The sequence below is a fragment of the Lynx canadensis genome, chromosome A3 (assembly GCF_007474595.2).
Source record: "Lynx canadensis isolate LIC74 chromosome A3, mLynCan4.pri.v2, whole genome shotgun sequence".
Taxonomy (NCBI): domain Eukaryota; kingdom Metazoa; phylum Chordata; class Mammalia; order Carnivora; family Felidae; genus Lynx; species Lynx canadensis.
This window is the reverse complement of record NC_044305.1, coordinates 119,317,476-119,337,626: the sequence shown is the minus strand read 5'-3', so window position 1 is coordinate 119,337,626 and position 20,151 is coordinate 119,317,476. Positions and strand designations below refer to the sequence as shown.

Genomic DNA, 20,151 nt, shown 5'->3' with positions numbered 1-20,151 from the left:
AGAACTGAAAAATATGGTATCTGAAAGGAAAAATTCAGTTGATGGGGCTTAACAGCAGATTAGATATGCAGAAGAAAAGATCAGTGATAGGATAATAGAAACTGCCCAAAATGAAGCACAGGCTAAAAAAAGACTGGAAGAAAAAGAGAGCCCCAGTGATGTGTGAGACATTATCAGATAGCCTGCCTAATACCATTTGCATTTGGAGGCTGCAGTTGAAGAAGTATTTGAAGAAATATGGCTGAAAAAATTTTAAATATAATGAAAGCTATAATCCCTTAGACTTAATGATCCCAGATAGGATAAACACAAAGAGAGTCACACTGAGGCACATCCTAATCCAATTGCTGAAAACTAGTTTTAAAGAGAAATCTTAAGAGAAACTAGAGGAAAGAAAAACCGCATTATATATACAGAGGGCAAAGATAACAGCTGTTGACTTTTCAAGAAAAATAATGTAAACCAACAAATGAACCTAACTTTATTACAACTGGACAACAACCACACTGAGGAGGAGGAAGAGAATAAATCATCAAAGTAACTTCAGAAAATAGTATTTTGACTAGATATTGTAAGACTAAAGATAAAAAGAACTGTATACAAGTATTATATTCTAGTTAGTAAATCTGCCCTTTCTCATAAGGATATGGGTTAGTAAGCCTGAAACTGCTCTGTGTATATACTACTTTATGTATATATTAAGATTGAATATATAAGTAAATCTAGTTTAGATCATGACAGCCAGATACCTAACTGTTAAAGGAAGAGGTTACAAGTAAGGAAAGGAAAATGGCTAGAATGAACTTTTGGTCTTGAATTGGAGGTATCAGTGTTAACTCATGGTTTTATGTAATATATACAGATAAATAGGTCTAGAAATGTAGATGTATGTATATGCATGGGTTACTGTGCATAAATGTATTTCCTCTCTCTGTCCTCTGGGAATGCGTAGAAGCTGTGACACTCCAGGAGCAATGAGCATATCTTGTGCCCAGATCTTGGACTCAACAATTCTTCATTAAGACATACCACGGCACTTTGAAGAAAGAGCTGGGATAGAGGCAGAAGAGGATGATTCTGAAGCATCTTTGGTGCCAGAAAACAAAGAAGTGCTAGAAAAGGGTGGGACATGTCAAAAGGATGTAAGAGCCAACTTGAAAGAGCTTCTGATGGCCAAAGCTGGAATCAAATAATTCTAGTATTACATAATCAGTAGAATAAAATATCTATGAGTCCATATTGGTAATAATAAATAATTAAATAAGTAAATGAATGGGGAGAAGGAATAAAATGTAAAAGAATTAGTTATTAAGTGTAAAGTAGTGACTAAACACAGCATCACCATTAGCAAATATTACAGTAATAGTTGTCACGGGCACAAATCGATATGGAAGGTAAAATCAGTGAGTGAAGGTATGGTGAGAAACATATTTTCATAGCCTTAAAGTATTTTCTCCAAAAAATTTATTAGTTACAAAGAGAAAAAATGAATTTATAGTGGAGAGAAACTCTGTAGATACCACCATAACCAAGTTATCAAGGTTAATAGCACAGCAATAAGACATTCACAATGTATATACTCCCTGATAATGAGCTAAGAAAGGCAAAATATTTCATCTGTGGTGTTCTTACCAAAAAATGCAAAGCCTTGCTCTAATTATGAGAAGACATCAGACAAACCCAAATTGAGGGAGGTTCTACAAGATACCTGGCTAGTATTTTTCAAAATTATTAAGGTCATGCAAGATGAGAAAATATTGAATAACTGTTACAGATCAAGGAAACGTGTCCACTACATGCAGTGTTGGGAACCTGAATTGGATCCTGGAACAGAAAAAGACATTAGTGGGGTGCCTGGGTAGCTCAGTCGGTTAAGCACCCTACTTTGGCTCAGGCCATGATCTCATGGTTTGTGAGTTCGAGCCTCATGTCATGCATGCTCTGTGCTGCCAGCTTAGAGCCTGGAGCTTGCTTTAGATTCTGTGTCTGTCTCCCTCTCCCTGCCCCTCCCCTTCTTATGCTGTCTCTCTCTCTCTCTCTCTCTCTCTCTCTCTCTCTCTCTCTCTCTCTCAAAAGTAAACATTAAGAAAAAGAAAAAGACATTAGTGAACAAATTGGTAGATTTAAGTCTGTAGCTAAGTTAATTGCTTCATACCAGTGTTACTTTCTTTTTTCTGATAATGATTATCTAAGTGTTAACATTAGAAGCTGGATGAAAGGTATATGTGGACTCTGTTTTTGCAACTTTTCTGTAAAGTCGTTTCAAAATAAAAAGTTTCTTAAGTCTGGATTCCTCCCAAAAGGGGTGTGTATGTGGGTGGGGGGTGTCATGCAAGCCAGAAGACAGTGGAGTAACACTTTTTAAGTTCTGAAAGGAGGGACACCTAGCTGGCTCAGTTGGTAGAGCATTCGACTCTTGATCTCAGGGTTGTAAGTTTGAGCCCCATATTGGTTGTAGAGATTACTTAAAAATTAAATCTTCTTTTTTTTTTTTTAAGAAATAGATCAATCCTTTTTTTAAAGTTTATTTTTTGAGAGAGGGAGGGAGAGATGGAGGGAGGGGCAGAGACAAAGGGAGAAAGAATCTCAAGTAGGCTCCACGCTGCCAGCCCAGAGCTGACACGGGGCTCAGTCCCACAAACTGTGAGACTGAGTTGGTGGCTCACCTGACTGAGCCACCCAGGCGGTCCAAAAATACAATCCTAAAAAAAAAAAAAAAAAAAAAAAAAAAGTTCTGATGTGAAAAGACTGTCATTAGAATTTAATCCTGACAAGCATATCTTGCAGAAATCAAGACAAACTGAAGACATTTCCAGGACGCAGGTGTGGCTCAGTTGATTGAGTGTCTAACTCCAGCTCAGTCATGATCTTGTGGTTCTTGAATTTGAGCCCCACATTGGGCTGCGGCTGTCAGTGCAGAGCCTGCTTCAGATCTGCTGCCCTCTCTCTTTCTCTGCCCCTCCCCTGCTCATGCATGCTTACACATGTGCTCTGTTTCTTAAAAATAAACATTTAAAAAGGCATTTTGCAGACAAAAGCTGAGAGAATTTCTTGCTGACAGTCCTGCTCTATTAAAAATGTTAAAGGGGGACGCCTGGGAGGCTCAGTCAGTGAAGTGTCCCACTTCAGCGCAGATCATCATCTCATGGTTTTGGAGTTCGAGCCCTGCGTTGGGTTCTCTGCTATTAGCACAGAGCCTGCTTCAGATCCTCTGTCCCCCTCTCTGTCTGCTCATTCTCTCTCTCTCTCTCTCAAATTAATAAATAAACTTTAAAAAAAATCTTTAAAAAATATTAAAGGAAATTTTTCAGGCTGAAGAAAACCATTTTGGGTGGAAACTCAGATACACACAAAAAAATGGAGAAGATAAATGGTACACATGGGGAAATGCAAAATACTTTTTTCTCAAATTTAAATTTATTTCACACAATTGACTAGTAAAATTCAGAAAATGTAGATGTAAAAAGTAAAAGGTAGATGTAAAAAGTAAAAGCCCAGTAATAGGGAGAAAATGGAATACACTGCTGTAAGGTTCTTACATTAATATGAGAAGTGGTATAATACTGTTTGAAGGTGCACTGTGCTAAGTTAAAAATGTGTGTTATGAAGTCTAGTGCAACCACTAAAAAATACCTTAGGACTACCTAAGAAGCCAATAATTATAAAAAAGCCCAGGTGGCTGTATTAATAGTAGACAAAGTAGATTTCAGAGCAAGGATTATACTTCCAGGAATAAAGAAATTTTTTTTGTAATGATAAAGGTGTCAGTTTATCATATTTATATACCTAATAACAGAGTTTCAAAATACTTGAAGCAGAAACTGACAGAATTGGAAGGAGAAATAGAAATCTATAATTATATAGTTGGATACTCAACGAATATTCTTCTGTAGTGATTGATAGAATAGACATATATTAAAGAAATAGAATCTTAATTTAAGTTTTTTCTGAAAGAAATTTTAAGGCTCAGATGGCTTCACTGGTGAGTTTTATCGAATGTTTAAGGAAGAAAATACTACTATTTCAGTAAATGGTGGAGGAGGGCACACTTTAAATCATTTATGGGACCAGCCTTCTCTTGGATATTAAGACCAGACAGAGAGATCCCTAATGAACATTGACATCTCCTTCATGAACATGTATGTAAGAATCCTTATCTAGGGGCACGTGGGTGTTTTAGTTGGTTAAGGGTCTGACTTTGGCTCAGGTCATGATCTTGCAGTTCGTGAGTTTGAGCCCCACATCAGGCTCGCTGCTGTCAGCTCAGAGCTCACTTTGGATCTTCTGTCCCTCTCTCTTTCTGCCCCCTCCCTGCCCCCAAAATAAACAAACATTAAAAAAATAATAATTGCACAGCATTTCTGGGAACTTATAAAAAATAATATGTCATGACCAAGTAGACTTTATTTTAGGAATACAATGTTGATTTCACATTCAAAATAAATTTTTAAAAATCATTTTATCTATCTGTCTATCTATCTATCTATCTATCTATCTATCTATTTAGTGCTTGTTTACGGGTGCCTGCATGGCTTAGTCAGTTGTGCAGCCAGCTCTTGATTTCGGCTCAGTTCATGATCCCAGGGTCATGGGATTGATCCCTGTGCCAGGCTCTTCCCTGAGCAGGCACCCTGCTTAAGATTCTTTCATTCTCTCTCTTTCTCTCTCTCCCTCCACTGCCCCTCTCCCTTGCATGCTTGTTCTCTCTATAAATAAAATTAAAAAATAAATAAATAAATAAATAAAACAAAAAATTAAAATAAAATAAAATAAAATAAAATAAAATAAAATAAAATAAAATAAGGGTGCCTGGGTGGCTCAGTCACTTAAGTGTCTGACTTTGGCTCAGGTCATGATCTCACAGTTGGTGGGTTCGAGCCCTGCATTGGACTCTTCACTGAAAGCTTGGAGCCTGGAACCTGCTTCAGATTGTGTTTACCTCTCTCTCTGCCCCTCCCCCATTTGTGCATGTGTGCACGTTCTCTCTCTCTCTGTCTCTCTCTCTCTCTCTCTGTCTCTCTCTCAAAAATAAATATTTTTTAAAAACTTATTTTTGGGGCGCCTGGGTGGCTCAGTTGGTTAAGCGTCCGACTTCAGCTCAGGTCACGATCTCACGGTCCATGAGTCCGTGAGTTCGAGCCCCGTGTCGGGCTCTGGGCTGATGGCTCAGAGCCTGGAGCCTGCTTCCAATTCTGTGTCTCCCTCTCTCTCTGCCCCTCCCCTGTTCATGCTCGGTCTCTCTCTGTCTCAAAAATAAATAAACGTTAAAAAAAAAAAAACTTATTTTTATTTTTTAAATTTTTTTTCAAGTTGATTTGTTTATTTTGAGAGAGAGAGAGAGAGAGAGAGAGAGAGAGAGAATCCCAAGCAGGCTCCATGCTGTCTGTGCAGAGCCCAATGCAGGGCTCAAACTCATGAACCACGAGATCATGACCTGAGCTGAAGCCAAGAGTTGGACACTTAACTGACTGAACCACCCAGGCTCCCTTAAAGTGTTTAATTTTGAGGGAGGGAGAGAGGGAAAGAGGGAGAGAGAGAATGAGAGAGCACGCAAGTGAGCAGGGGAGGGACAGAGAGAGAGGGGGACAGAGCTGACAGCAAAGCTGTATGCGGGGCTTGAACTCATGAACTGTGAGATCATGACCTGAGCTGAGTCAGCTGCTTAATCAACTGAGCCACCCAGGAGCCACTATTTTATTTTATTTTAGAGACAGAGAGTGAGTGTGTCTGAGAGCAAGGGAGAGGGGCATGGGAGGGGGGAGAGAAAGAGAAAGAAAGAGTCTTAAGCAGGGTCACTGCTCAGCACAGAGCCTGGGACAGGACTTGATCCCATGACCCTGGGATCATGACCTGAGCCGAAGTCAAGAGTCGGCCGCTCAACTGACTGAGCCACCCATGAGCCCCCTAAATCAATTTTAATTAGCTCCCTTAATGGGGTAAAGAAGAAGGGTGCCTGGCTGGCTCAGTTGGTAGAGCATGTGACTCTTTGGGGTTGTGAGTTCAAGCCCCAGGTTGAGTGTAGAGCCTACTAAAAAAAAAAAAGAAGAAGAAGAAGAAAAGTCATGATCATCTTAATAGGTACGGAAAAAGCATATGATGGGGTGCCTAGGTGGCTCAGTTAGTTAAGCATCCAATTCTTGATTTGGGCTCCTGTCATGATCTCATGGTTCGTGAGTTTGAGCCCCACATTGGGCTCCATGCTGACAGTGCAGAGCCTACTTGGGATTCTCTCTCTTTCCCTCTCTCTTTGCCCCTCCCCTGCTTGCTTGTGCACTGTTTCTGTCTCCCTCAAGATAAATAAATTAGCTTAAAAAATAATAAAAGCATTTTACAAAATACTCATTTGCATCACGATACCTTAGCAAACTAGGAGTAAAAGGACATTTCCTCAGCCTACTAAATGATGTACAGTTAACATGATACTTTAACAGTGAAGCTTTCACTCTAAGCTTTCTTTGTTAAGGATCAAGTACAAAACAACATTGTATTAGAGGCCCTAGCTGGTAACAGTAAGGCGAGAGAAAGAAAGATATCAGAGGTTCAAAAGGAAAATGATTAAGAAAGTGCCTTTTTGTAGACTACCTGATTATATATATGACTTACATACATAGAAAACTCTAAGCACCCTACCTCCCAAATAAAGAGCAGCTAGAATTAAGAAGTGACTATAGCAAGGTTACAGGATAGGGATCAGTATACAAAAATAAGATGTATTCTGTATTGAGCAACAATTAGAAAATGAAACTCTTAAAAAAGTATTATTTATAATAGCACCCTAAACATGAAAAATGAAATGGGGATAAATTTAACAAAATGTAAGACCTAGGCCCTGAAGACTACAAAATACTGTCGAGAGAACTTAAGACCCAAATAAACTGAGAACATCTTATGTGGATTTTACCTCAGTAGAAAATACACAAATAAAAAAATGGAATTATGGAACTTAATTTAGGTTAAGAGCTTGTATGGTGTGAAAAAACAAATGGAATTGAGTACTGGTTCTGCCACCTTAATTCTCTGACCTTATTTAAATTACTTTAAACTTTCCTTTTCTTTAAAATAGGCATATATGTAGTTTTGCAGAGGATTTTCAAAAATTAATGTTTAATTTACATTCAAGTTAGTTAGCATATAGTGCAACAATGATTTCAGGAGTATATTCCTTAAGGCCCCTTGCCCATCTAGCCCATCCCCCCTCCCACAACCCTCTGTTCTCTATATTTAAAAGTCTGTTCTATTTTGTTCCCCTCCCTGTTTTTGTATTATTTTTGCTTCCCTTTCCTTAGGTTCATCTGTTTAGGATCTTAAATTCCTTTTATGAATGAAGTCATGTGATATTTGTCTTTCTCTAATTTTGCTTAGCATTAATACTTTCTAGTTCCATTCATGTAGTTGCAAATGGCAAGATTTCATTCTTTTTGATTGCCGAGTAATACTCCATTGTATGTATATGTGTGTGTGTGTGTGTATACCACATTTTCTTTATACATTTAGCTGTCAATGGGCATTTGGGCTCTTTCCATACATTGGCTATTGTCGATAGCACTGCTGTAAACATTGGGGTGCATGTTCCCCTTCGAAACAGCACACTTGTATCCCTTGAGTAAATACCTAGTAGTGCAGTTGCTGGGTTGCAGAGTAGTTCTATTTTCAATTTTTTGAGGAACCTCTATACTGTTTTCCGGAGTGGTTGCACCAGTTTGCGCTCCCACCAACAATGCAAAAGAGATCCTCTTTCTCCTCACCTTCGCCAACATCTGTTGTTGCCTGAGTTATTAATGTTTTTAGGCATTCTGACAGGTGTGAGGTGGTATCGGTATCTCGTGGTTTTGATTTGTATTTCCCTGATGATGAGTGATGTTGAGTGGTTTTTCATGTTTCTGTTAGCCATCTGGATGTCTTCTTTGGAGAAGTGTCTATTCATGTCTTTTGCCCATTTCTTCACTGGATTATTTGTCTTTTGGGTGTTGAGTTTGATAAGTTCTTTATAGGTTTTGGATACTAACCCTTTATCTGATACGTCGTTTGCAAGTATCTTCTCCCATTCCATCAGTTGCCTTTTAGTTTTGCTGATTGTTTCCTTCTCTGTGCAGAAGGTTTTTATTTTGATGAGGTCCCAGTAGTTCATTTTTGCTTTTGTTTCCCTTGCCTCTGGAGACGTGTTGAGTAAGAAGTTGCTGCGGTTGAGGTCAGAGAGGTTTTTGCTTCCTTTCTCCTCTAGGATTTTGTTGGCTTCCTGTCTTACATTTAGGTCTTTCATTCATTTTGAGTTTATTTTTGTGTATGGTATAAGAAAGTGGTCCAGGTTCATTTTTCTGCATGTCACTGTCCAGTTTTCCCAGCACCATTTGTTGAAGAGACTGTCTTTATTCCATTGGATATTCTTTTCTGCTTTGTCAAAGATTAGTTGGCCATACGTTTGTGGGTCCATTATGGGTTCTCTATTCTGTTCCATTGACCTGGGTGTCTGTTTTTGTGCCAGTACCATACTGTCTTTTTTTTTTTTTTTTTCCAACGTTTATTTATTTTTGGGACAGAGAGAGACAGAGCATGAACGGGGGAGGGGCAGAGAGAGAGGGAGACACAGAATCGGAAACAGGCTCCAGGCTCTGAGCCATCAGCCCAGAGCCTGACGCGGGGCTCAAACTCCCGGACCGCGAGATCGTGACCTGGCTGAAGTCGGACGCTTAACCGACTGCGCCACCCAGGCGCCCCAGTACCATACTGTCTTGATGATTACACCTTTGTCGTAAATCTTGAAGTCTGGGATTGTGATGCCTCCAGCTTTGGTTTTCTTTTTTAAGATTGTTTTGGCTATTCGGGGTCTTTTCTGGTTCCATACAAATTTTAGGATTGTTTGTTCTAGCTCTGTGAAGAATGCTGGTGTTATTTTGATAGGGATTGCTGCAGAGGATTTTTTTTAAGTTTATTTATTTTGAGAGTGGATGTGGGGGAGGCGCAGAGATCAAGGGAGAGAGAGAAAATCCCAAGCTAACAAGCACAGAGCCTGATGCGGGGCTCGATTCTGTGAACTGTGAGATCATGATCTGCGCCAAAATCAAGAGTGTCAACTGACTTGACAGTTGCCCCACAGAGGATAATTTTGAATAGTAAATGAGATAATATGGGAAATGCTTAGAACACTTAGTAGTTATCCAGTAAATATTGTTAGTACTACTGGATTTTAATTTTATTTTTCATTTGTAGTTTGTAAATAAAAGTATAGGTTAGGACTGTTCTGAGGATTTAATGCTTTAATCCACTCCAAAGGGCTAAACACATTATAAATTTTCAAGGTGTTTACTAAGCTATTACTATTATATGGAAGGATCTTTTAAAAAAAAATTAATGTTTAGAGAGAGAGTGCATGCATGGGGGGAGAGGCAGAGAGAGAGGGAGACACAGAATCTGAAGCAGGTTCCAGGCTCTGAGCTGTCAGCACAGAGCCCGACATGGGACTCGAATCCACAAACCACGAGATCATGTCGTGAGCTGAAGTTGGATGCTCAACTGACTGAGCCACCCAGGCGCCCCAATAAGAAGAGCTTTAGAGGAAATTTCAGCATTCTGCATTTTCACATCTGCATCCAGATAAGCTAATGGCTGTATTGGGAAGTGGTCTTTTCAAAACTTGTGCTATAATGGTAAGCTAGAGCTAGGACTAAGAATCATGTTTCTTAAATCATGTTAAAGAATTATGTTTCTTAAATTCCAGAAAAAGCTATATTCAAAGGATTGTAGGTATAGGATTCTTATTTCCTTTCCTGATGTGGTGAAAATACTTTATTTTCATTTGTTAAAAACCACAGATATTGATCGTTTACCTATGAGCTGTTAAACTTTAGTTGTCTGGAGTTTATTATATTTCTTCCTACATTAAATACTATGTATTGGTGTGTCATCAGAAGCTAAGCTTTGGAAAACTGATACTTACAGTGGCTAGAAGTTGCAGTTAACTTTTCTTGCCACTGGATGGTGCTTCTGCAACATCGTTAAGGCAAATATTTTGGCTGATACGTGTTTCTCACTTTCTGAGCAGCTGAAAATTGATAAAAGTTAGAGTGCAGTAAATTGAAATACTCGTTTGAGCTGGGTCCCAGGAATCTGTAAAAATGAGAGATTTCCTTTAGTGTGTTTTCATATAAATACAACCTAAAAGAGAAACACTGGTTGGATCAAATCCTATGTTTGCTCTAGTCTGTGAAAATTTAGGAAATGATAGTGTTGCAGGAGAATCTGATTATTTCTCTTGGCAGAATCTTAAATTTTGTTTACTGTTTATTTATTTTTGAGAAAAGGAGAGAGAGCACGAGCAAGGAAGGGGCAGAGAGAGGGAGGGAGACATAGAGTCTGAAGCAGGATCCAGGCTCTGAGCTGTCAGCACAGTGAAGTTGGATGCTTAACTAGACTGAGCCACCAGGTGCTCCTCCTCCTGGCAGAATCTTAAAGGGTGATATAGGTTTTCCTACCTTCTCTTGGCAGTTGAGTTACTTATTTTGCTCTAATTCCTAAATGTTATCAAAAGCTTTTCTACTCTATCTTAAGTTTTTCCACACTTAGGTGTGTATGTTTTGGGGAATGTAGAAACTACTTGATGGAGTGACAAAGGTATTTACTTGGAAAAAGTACACAGCTTCTTCAAAAAGTTGTGTTTGAAGGTGACTACCGGAGGCCGACTGGAAGGAAATGAGACTGCAGGGGTGGCTGAGGGCCATGGGAGGAATACAATGATCAAATTGAAGTGGTTAAGTAGTGGAGAGAACTTATTTGTAAGCGTCCGTCTGTTAACACAGTTTTTATTTCTATTAAAGTTAATAGAGCAGAATTTTAGAAGTCACAGTATTTCAAGGTCTGTGAGGACAGTTAGCAACAATAGAGTTTTGCCCTGTGCCTACCTGTGTATTTCCTTTTCCAAGCATTTTATGACCTTTTTATCTGTTATTCAACACCATATTCCTTAGTCTTGGCTTTAAAAAAAAAAAAACCACGCAAAAAGAAAAAACTAACATTAGAAATTCTCTCTTGTTACGGGAAATGAGAATCAATTATTCCAGACATTCCTGGTGCCTCTCTCTTCATCTTCTCAAATAGTTATAACACATGTTTTTTATTAACTGTTAAACCAAGTAGTGTACTATAATCACATTTCCTTTCTTGGATGATTTTTCTGTTTTTACTGTAATTTACAGTTCCTTTATTATTACATTTGCTTAAATTTCAAGACACTGTACATACTTTATCCAAAATCGGCAACAGAATTGCCAAGCTCTCTGAATTTCTGCTTTTCATACAAATTCCATTAGTACCATTTATTCCCTTCCCTCTCTTAGTAGATATATTTCTTGGAATTTTCTTCTCATTTTATTCTGTCCTTTTATGTCCTCATTCGCTTCTGAACTGGTTGCTCTCTAGGCCAGTTTGAGCTCCCATTTACCTCACTCTTTGCTGGATTTCTTCCTGGTTTTGGCAAAGCAACCTCTCCTAGTAGTTGTCTTAGAAGAGATGCATGGGAGCTAACTCTTGAGATCTTTCATGCCTGGAAATGCATTATTTTACTCTCACTTGACTTTTGACTGGAAAAAGGTTGAAAACAATTTTTCTTTTCTTAAGTGGGGCTTAAACTTAGGTCCCTGAGGTCAAGAGTCACATGCTGTACCTACTGGGTCAGTTAGGTGCCCAGGTTGAAATATTTTTTAAAGACATTATCTTTCTGTATTCTAGTGTTGCTGTTGGCTGTTGAGAAGTAGAAGTTCAGAGTTGTCACTTCTGATTATTTAATATGGCTTAGTTTATGTGTGTGCAAGCTTTTATAATATCTTTATTCCTGGTGTCTTGAAATTTCATGGTTATATTACTTGGTATAGATCCAATTTTTTTCATTATGCAAGCATTTGGTGAGTCAGTCTAGAATAGATTCTTTTGCTTCTGTTAAGTTTTCATGCACCATTTTTAAAAAGTTTTTACTTAAATTCCAGTTAAAATACAGTGTAGTTTTAGTACAATATAGTGATTCAGCATTTCTGTATATCACCTGGTATTCATCACAAGTGCATGCCGTAATTCTCATCACACATTTAACACATATTCCCCCCCCCCCCCCCCGTAACCATCAGTTCTCTATAGTTAAGAGTCTTCCTTGGTTTGCCGCCCCCCCCACCTTTGCTCATTTGTTTCGTGTCTTAAATTCCACATATGAATGAAATCACATGGTATTCACTTAGCATAATTAATACTCTCTAGCTCCATCCATGTGGTTGCAAATGGCAAGATTTCATTCATTCGTATGGCTCAGCAATATTCCGTTACACACACACACACCACATTCCTTATACATCCATCATTCAGTGGACATTTGGGGTTTTTACATAATTTGGCTATTGTAGATAGTGCCGCTATAAACATTGGGGTGCATATATCCCTTCGAACTAGTAGTGCAGTTGCTGGATTGTAGGGTAGTTGTATTTTAACTTTCTGAGGAACCTCCATACTGTTTTCCAGAATGACCACACCGATTTGCATTTCCACCAGCAGTGCAAGAGAATTCCCCTTTCTCCACACCCTAGCCAACACCTGTTGTTTCTTGTGTTGTTGATTTTAGCCACTCTGACAGGTATAAGGTGATATCTCATTGTAGTTTGATATGCATTTCCCTCATGATAAGTGATGTTGAGCATTTTTTCATGTGTTTGTTGGCTATCTCTATGTCTTTGGAAAAACGTGTGTTCACGTCTTATTTTTTAATTGGATTGTTTTTTGGGTGTTGAATTTTATAAGTTCTTTATATATTTTGGATACTAACCCTTTATCGGATATGTCATATGCAGATATCTTCTCCCATTCAATAGATTACCTTTTAGTTTTGTTGATCGTTTCCTTTGCTGTGCAGATTTCTTGCACAGTTTTTATTTTTTATTTTTAGAAATTTTTTAAATGTTTTCATTTTTGAGAGAGACAGAGACAGAGTGTGAGCAGGGGAGGGGCAGAGAGAGAGAGGGAGACACAGAATCTGAAGCAGAGGCTGGGGTCCAAATGTCAGCACAGAGCCCAATGTGGGGCTTGAATTCATGAACCGCGAGATTATGACCTGAGCTGAAGTTGGACGCTTAACCGATTGAGCCACCCAAGCGCCCTTTTGCACAGTTTTTAAATTATTATATTCTATGTGTCATTTTCTTTGTTCTTTCTTGAACTTCTGTTAGTTCAATATCAGACCTCCTGGTTTGATCTTCTAACTTGTCATATATCACATAAATTCCATTCTTGGTCATTTTGTTAATATTTTCTAGATCTCAGTTTTCTCTTGGTCTTTCTGTTGAATATATTATTTCTTCCACTTCCTTTTTTCCCCCCTTAATTTTCAAGAGTTTTTCTGGTTCAAGTTCGTTTTCCTGCCCCCGCCCCCGCCACTCTTGTTCCGAGAAGATAAAAGGAACTATCTTTTCTCTTTCTCTGCATTGTCCCTGTTTCCTTCAGGTTCCCTATTTTGGTTTGCTTAGTTTTTAGTATTTCATTGAAACTTTCATCCTTTGTGTTTTGGCCTGAGGCTCAAAAAATCTGGATGCTAAGTGGACAGGTGTGGAGCTTGTCAAGTGGTAAGTTTCACCCTAATGCTGAAATAAAATAAATAAATATGTATATATATGTATATGTGTGTATGTATATATATATATTTTTTTTAATTTTAATTTTTATTTATTTTTTTTCTTTGGTGCTCTAGTAGGAAAGAAGGGTAGAGGAGGAGAGAGAGAGAATCAGAGAATCTTAAGCAGGTTCCATGCTCAGCATAGAGCCCACCACGGGGCTTCATCCCAGAATCCTGGGATCACGACCTGAGCCAAAATCAAGAGTTGGACTCTCAATCAACTGAGCCACTGAAGCACCCATCTATATGTATCTTTTCTCGGGTATCATTTCACTTTCTCTAGAAAACATCATTTATCTCCTCATTCAAATACTTTTTGAATGCCTGCTTTTATGTCAGGCTCTAGGTGCTGGGAATTTAACTGAATTAAATAGATAAAAATTCCTACCCTTGTGGATTTTATAGTTTTGCATAGGGAGACAGAAAATAAATAACAGGAATAAGTAAATATAGCATATTTAAGGGATGTTAAAAAAAGTAAGGAAGAAGGGTAGGGATTATTAATAGACAATGGACATGGGGTGGGGGACTTGGGAAAATGTTGCCACTTAGGAAAGGACAAGGGGAAGGAGCCATAATGGAGAAGAGTGGTCTAAGTTGGAAGAACAGTTATATGCAAAGTTCTTGAGGTGGGAATCTTTCTGACTTGTGTGTGGAACAATAAGGAAGCTGATCTAGTTAGCTAGATCAAAGAAAGATACAGAAAATTATGAGGACAGCATGGAATATGGGGGGGGGGTAGGCAGAATGTGTAGGGCCTTATGAAACATTTTAAGGACTTTTGCTTGAGTCTTAGTGAAAGATGGGATTTGCAGATAGGCAGTAAACGGTTATCTCAAGTTTGGAATTCAGGAGAGAGGTCTGGGCTATGATATAAATTTGAGAGTTACCAGTGCGTATTTAGAATTTAAAGCCATGAAATTAGGGAAAATCACCATGGGAATGAGTAAAGATAGAAAAATTCACTTCGGTTTTTAGAAGAGTTCAGAGAGGCAAGGAGAAACTAGTAATGAAGATTGAAGAATGAATGGCCCAGAGGTAGGCGAGGAGAGTTTTTGTGCAGAAAAGAATGAAGAACTGCTTTAACCACTGCTAATTAGTTTGAGGATAGACAACATTGAGAGAGAGAGAAAAGAGAAACTCAAGGAGTCTAGGATGAGGTAGGTGACTTAAAACAGCCTAAAAATCTTAATTTTCCAATTGTACCTGGTTTCTGTCTCTCAAAAGATTTGGAGCTTTCAGACTGTGTCGTAATTTCACTTGTCTTTGGAGAAGTTTTCTGAAATAGTATTGGTTGTTAGGTTTGTTATATAGGTTAATTAGCAAATTGCATGCCTAATTGGAATTGTTAGTCTTGTTCAGAGTCTCAGTAATTCCTAGAGAAACAAAAACATGGGCTGTAGACAAAGTCTGAGGTTTAAAAATGCCAGGCACATCGCCCTTTTTTTTCTTTTGATTTGATTGTGGGAAACTCAACCCAAGCTGAAGATTTTGGTTGATTAAGGAATAGACAGATCTGGGAGATTTGTATTACTTTTGCCTCATGTATTTTGAAGCTCTGTGTTATAAGATGCATAACCATTTAGTATTTTTGCCTTCTTAATGAATTAACCCTTTTATCATTATGAAATGACCCTCTTTATCCCTGGTAGTAGGTTTTTGCTTTGCAAGCTAGTTAAGGCTATTTTTTTTCCCTAGTGGGAAACTTTTTTTTTTTTTATTTTTTTTGCATTAAAAGGGGCACCTGACTGGCTAAGTTGGTAGAGCATGCAACTCTTGATCTCAAGGTTGTGAGTTCAGGCCCCACTTGGGTGTGGAGCTTAGTTTAAAAAAATTAGATATTTTAAAATCTACCTTTTCATTTCTTTATTGTAAAAACTCTTTTTATATAGCTGTTTCTTCTGCCATGTTGGATCTTGTATTACTCAAGTTTAAAATTGAATAATTTTTTCAGAATATGCATACTTAGAGGCTATCAAGAGCCAAACAGACACAAATTTTAAAAGTGTATTTTTATTTTTACTCCCAGTTAATTTTGGGAGAGCCAAGTTCAGAGCCATAGATATAATTTACCTTTTTTTCTTCTGTGTTGTAGGAATAGACTTTAAGATCAAAACAGTTGAATTACAAGGAAAGAAGATCAAGCTACAGATATGGTAAGTGATGCTAATTTACCTACTTTATAAATAGAATACCAAGTTCCTGAAGGATTGGCAGTGAAATCCTTCCTTGTCACCTGTTTAGTTTCTGTGAGACTTTCCTTTGTTAAGCCAGCAATCAGGACACCTTCTTTCAGTAAAGTAAAAAAAAATTATTGACATGGGGCACCTGATGGCTCAGTCAGGAGAGCATGTGACTCTTGGTCTCAAAGTCATGAGTACAAGCCCCATGTTGGGTGTAGAGATTACTTTAAAAATAAATGGGTGCCTGGGTGGCTCAATCGGTTCAGTGTCTGACTTTTGATTTTGGCTCAGGTCATGATCTCTCACGGTCACGAACTTGAGCCCCATGTCCTCTGGCTCTGTGCTGGGTGTGGAGCCGCTTAAGAGTCTCTCTTTCTCCCTCTTCTTCTGTCCCTCCTCTACTTGTGCTCTCTTTCAGAAAAATAAAAGAAAAAAAAATATATTGACATGGACTTTGGAGTCCATGAGATCTGGCTGGATGTTTTACCTTTTCCACTTGCTCTTTGAACCTTGAGCAAGTTACATAACACTGTGAGGCTGTTATGTCTTCATACATAAAATAGAAATAATACCACTTATCTCAAAACATTGTTCTAAGGATTATATGAAATAATCTGTGTAGAGCCTTTATTTAGCACCGTACTTTGCTCACACTCAACGAAAAGTTAATATCCTTTCATTGCTTTGAGACTCTTAAGCTAGAAGATTTTCTTTAATGTGTTTATCACTTTTTTTTTTTTAAAGATTATTTCTTTATTGTTGAGAGAGAGAGAGCACAAGCAGGGGAGGGGCAGAGATGGAGAGAGAGAATCCCAAGCAGGCTCTGCACTATCTGCACAGAGCCCAGTGACGGGCTCTATCCCACTAACTGGGAGATCATGACCTGAGCCAAAACGAACAGTCTGATGCTTAACTGACTGCACAACCCAGGCGCCCCTATAACTTTTTAATTAGTTTATGTAGGGTTTGCCCCATAGAAATAAAATGAAATTCTTTAAATTTGTATTCAAGTCTGAATCGTAGACTTTACAATTAGAATAGCAGTATTGTGTGGTGAATATTAAGTGCTTTACATGTATGTATTAACCTATTAAATACTCGAAATGACCTTGCAAGATGTGTTATTCCATTTTTTAAACAGCCTTGTTGAGGTATAACAGTTTATATAACAATAAACTGCACATATTTAAAGTATACAGTTTGGTTAGTTTTGACATATATATATATATAAATCTGTGAAACCATCACCACAGTCAAGGTAATGAACAAATCCATCACCTTAAGCCTCTTTGTAATCTCTTCTTCCTCCCAGTTCCTGGTCCCCAAGTAACCATTCTTTTGGTTTCTGTCACTGTAGACCAGTTTCCATTTTCTAGTAGCATATATAAATACAATCATATAATGTCTTTTTTTTTTCTCATCTTTTTTGGGAGGGAGGTCTGGCTTCTTTTACTCAGTATAATTAATTATTTTGAGAATTGTGAATGATTTTATGTGTATCAATAAGTTCATTACTTTTTATTGCTGAGTATTATTCCATTGTTACATCGTAAGTGGGTTATTCACCACAAAGCTGCTACAAATCTTTGTGCAGGTAAATATTTTCTTTTCTCTTGGGTTATCCCTGTTTTACAGATAATGAAATGGACAAATTTTGAAATAACTTAGCCAAGATCTTTAGCATGTAAATGGTAGAGCAGGGATGCATTACATGCTCAGAATGTAAGGTCGAGAGTAACACTCTTTAATTTTTTTTAATGTTTATTTTTGAGAGAGAGAGAGAGAGAGTGCGAGCGGGGTAGGGACAGAAAGAGAAGGAGACACACAATCCGAAGCAGGCTCCAGGCTCTGAACTGTCAGCACAGAGCCCAATGCGAGGCGAGGCTCAAACTCACAAACCATGAGATCATGACCTGAGCCAAAGTCAGATGCTTAACCAACTGAGCCACCCAGGTGCCCCTAAAATGTAGGCATTTTATTAAAGATTTTCTTTGACACACGGTCCACCTGATGATCACTGATTTTTTTCTTTACTTTGGGAAATAACTCAGGAAAGGAACTGTGCCTCATACTCTGTTTCCTTATAACTAAAGCTGATCTCAAGGGAAAGGTTGTCAGTTATTCTCAATTTCAACCAACTCCCCCCCCCCCAGCCCCCTTTTTTATCACCAGTGCCTTATCCCTGCAGCATTGACCCTACAAGGGTAATCTAATGTGTGTTCCAAGCTCCTCTTAGGCTCTGCCACACTGATTGGCTTTCCTCTCAACTGCATCTCCTCTGTATACACCTTAAACTCATACTGTTCAAACTTTTTGGCGGTAACAGATATATTTTACATTGTGACTCTGTGACTCAATATGTATGTATATGTGTGTGTGAGTGTATGTACAATGGACACAAAAGTGCACACACCACTTTTTTAGGATACAGTTTTCTCTATATAATACAGAAAACCTTTGCCCTACTAAATTTGCCCTGTTCCTCCTATACTGTCTGTCTTCCACAGACTTTCCCTTCTGTTTCTTGTCCTGTGACTTTAAAATATTTTTTCTCCCTGTCATTTTAGTTTTTGTAGCATCTAGAAGTAAACAGTAACAACTAACACTTGCTTTTTTAAAAAGAGAGCCTTCCCAGAACACTTTGTTTTGCAACAGTAATTAATCTAGAAAAGATTTCTACTGTACCTATAAATCTCAAGTATGGCACAGAAATGGTAACATTTCTAATTTAGAATTGTTTGATTTTAGGCATTATTAATATAACCATTTTTGGGTAAAAGCACCTTAAAAGGAAAATTGCATTTAGTCTAGGTTTTCATATATAAAACTGACCGCTTTTAATTTGAAATATCCATTTTCCAATAAAGATTAGGAATGAGTGGTTAAAATTTGAGGTTGATGGTTTTTAAGAGGTTAGCATTATACTGGCTGATTCTGTTTCTTTGGTTTTGAAAGTTTGCATGCTGACAATCCAAGGAGAAGGCTCTAAGTTAAGAGATCTGGGATATGCCACAATAATTCAAGAAGGCTTTTAGCATGAAAAACCCGTTGTTCATAATTCAAAATGCTATCTTCAACGTTAAATGCTTTGCTTCCAGTTCCTAAAAAAAGCACAGTGATCTTTATCTGTCTCTAGTTTGAATGAATATTTTCAGATTCTTGTTTCAGCATGAAAAATTTCTGTGCTTTGATTGAATATTGATTTGGGAAACTTTTCTTCAGTCTGCGCTAAAGATTTATTTTTCTTTACTTGAATGATCTTCACTTCTCGTCTTATTTCTGGGGGTCTTTTAGTGTATCTGTTGCCTAAGGGTGGAGATGTGTGTCACCCTGGCCACGGCATATATGAGTAGGCCTGAAATTAGTTTGTTTGGCTGATAGAGAAGCAGCTGTGGCTATTTATTTATTTAATAAGATTTTTTTTTTTAATTTTAAATTTTTTTTTTCAACGTTTTTATTTATTTTTGGGACAGAGAGAGACAGAGCATGGACGGGGGAGGGGCAGAGAGAGAGGGAGACACAGAATCGGAAACAGGCTCCAGGCTCCGAGCCATCAGCCCAGAGCCCGACGCGGGGCTCGAACTCACGGACCGCGAGATCGTGACCTGGCTGAAGTCGGACGCTTAACCGACTGCGCCACCCAGGCGCCCCTAATAAGATTTTTTAATGTTTATTTTTGAGAGAGAGAGAGACAGAGCATGCATGGGGGAGGGGGAGAGAGAGAGAGAGAGAGAGAGAGAGAGAGAGAGAGAGAGAGAGAGAGACAAAGTATCCAAAGCAGGCTCCAGGCTCTGGGCTGTAAGCACAGAACCTGATGCGGGGCTTGAACCCACAAACCATGAGATCATGACTTGAGCTGAAGTTGGCCGCTGTGGCTTTTTAAATCCCAGATCTCTAGAAATTCCACCACAGTATCTATCTACATTTTCCATAGAGTTGTAGGTCTTGCCAGGAAAATGGCCATAGTGAAGTATTTCAAATTTGCCTTTCCTTGTTTTGTTTCATTTTGTTCTGTTTTGAAGGGAGGGTGGTCAGAAATGTTTGTTACTATTGGCATCTGTATCTTGTACTTTCAATTTAACATCAGCATAGTAACCAGAAATCAATAGTGTCACTTTGTAGAATTAACCATTTATCTATGTAAGGGAGTCATCTTTGATTCTTCTCATTCCCTTAATCCCAGCATCCTTTTTGGTAAGCCCTATGATTCAATCTTATAATGTCTAGAATCCAAATACAATTTGCCATCTCCATTGTTAACCCCCCACCCTCACCCCCGGTCCAAGCCACCATTACTACTTCTTTGAGCCACTGCAATAAGTAGGC

The 20,151-nt window shown here is 38.3% G+C and overlaps 1 protein-coding gene across 1 annotated transcript in view; it reads left to right on the top strand.

The window, feature by feature from the left end:
* Positions 1-20,151, top strand: part of RAB10 (RAB10, member RAS oncogene family) — an 81,171-nt gene that overhangs the window by 36,472 nt on the left and 24,548 nt on the right. The window contains exon 2 of the mRNA XM_030311493.1: positions 15,738-15,798. Coding sequence (XP_030167353.1) covers positions 15,738-15,798 — 61 coding nt within the window. The remainder of the gene's footprint in view (positions 1-15,737; positions 15,799-20,151) is intronic.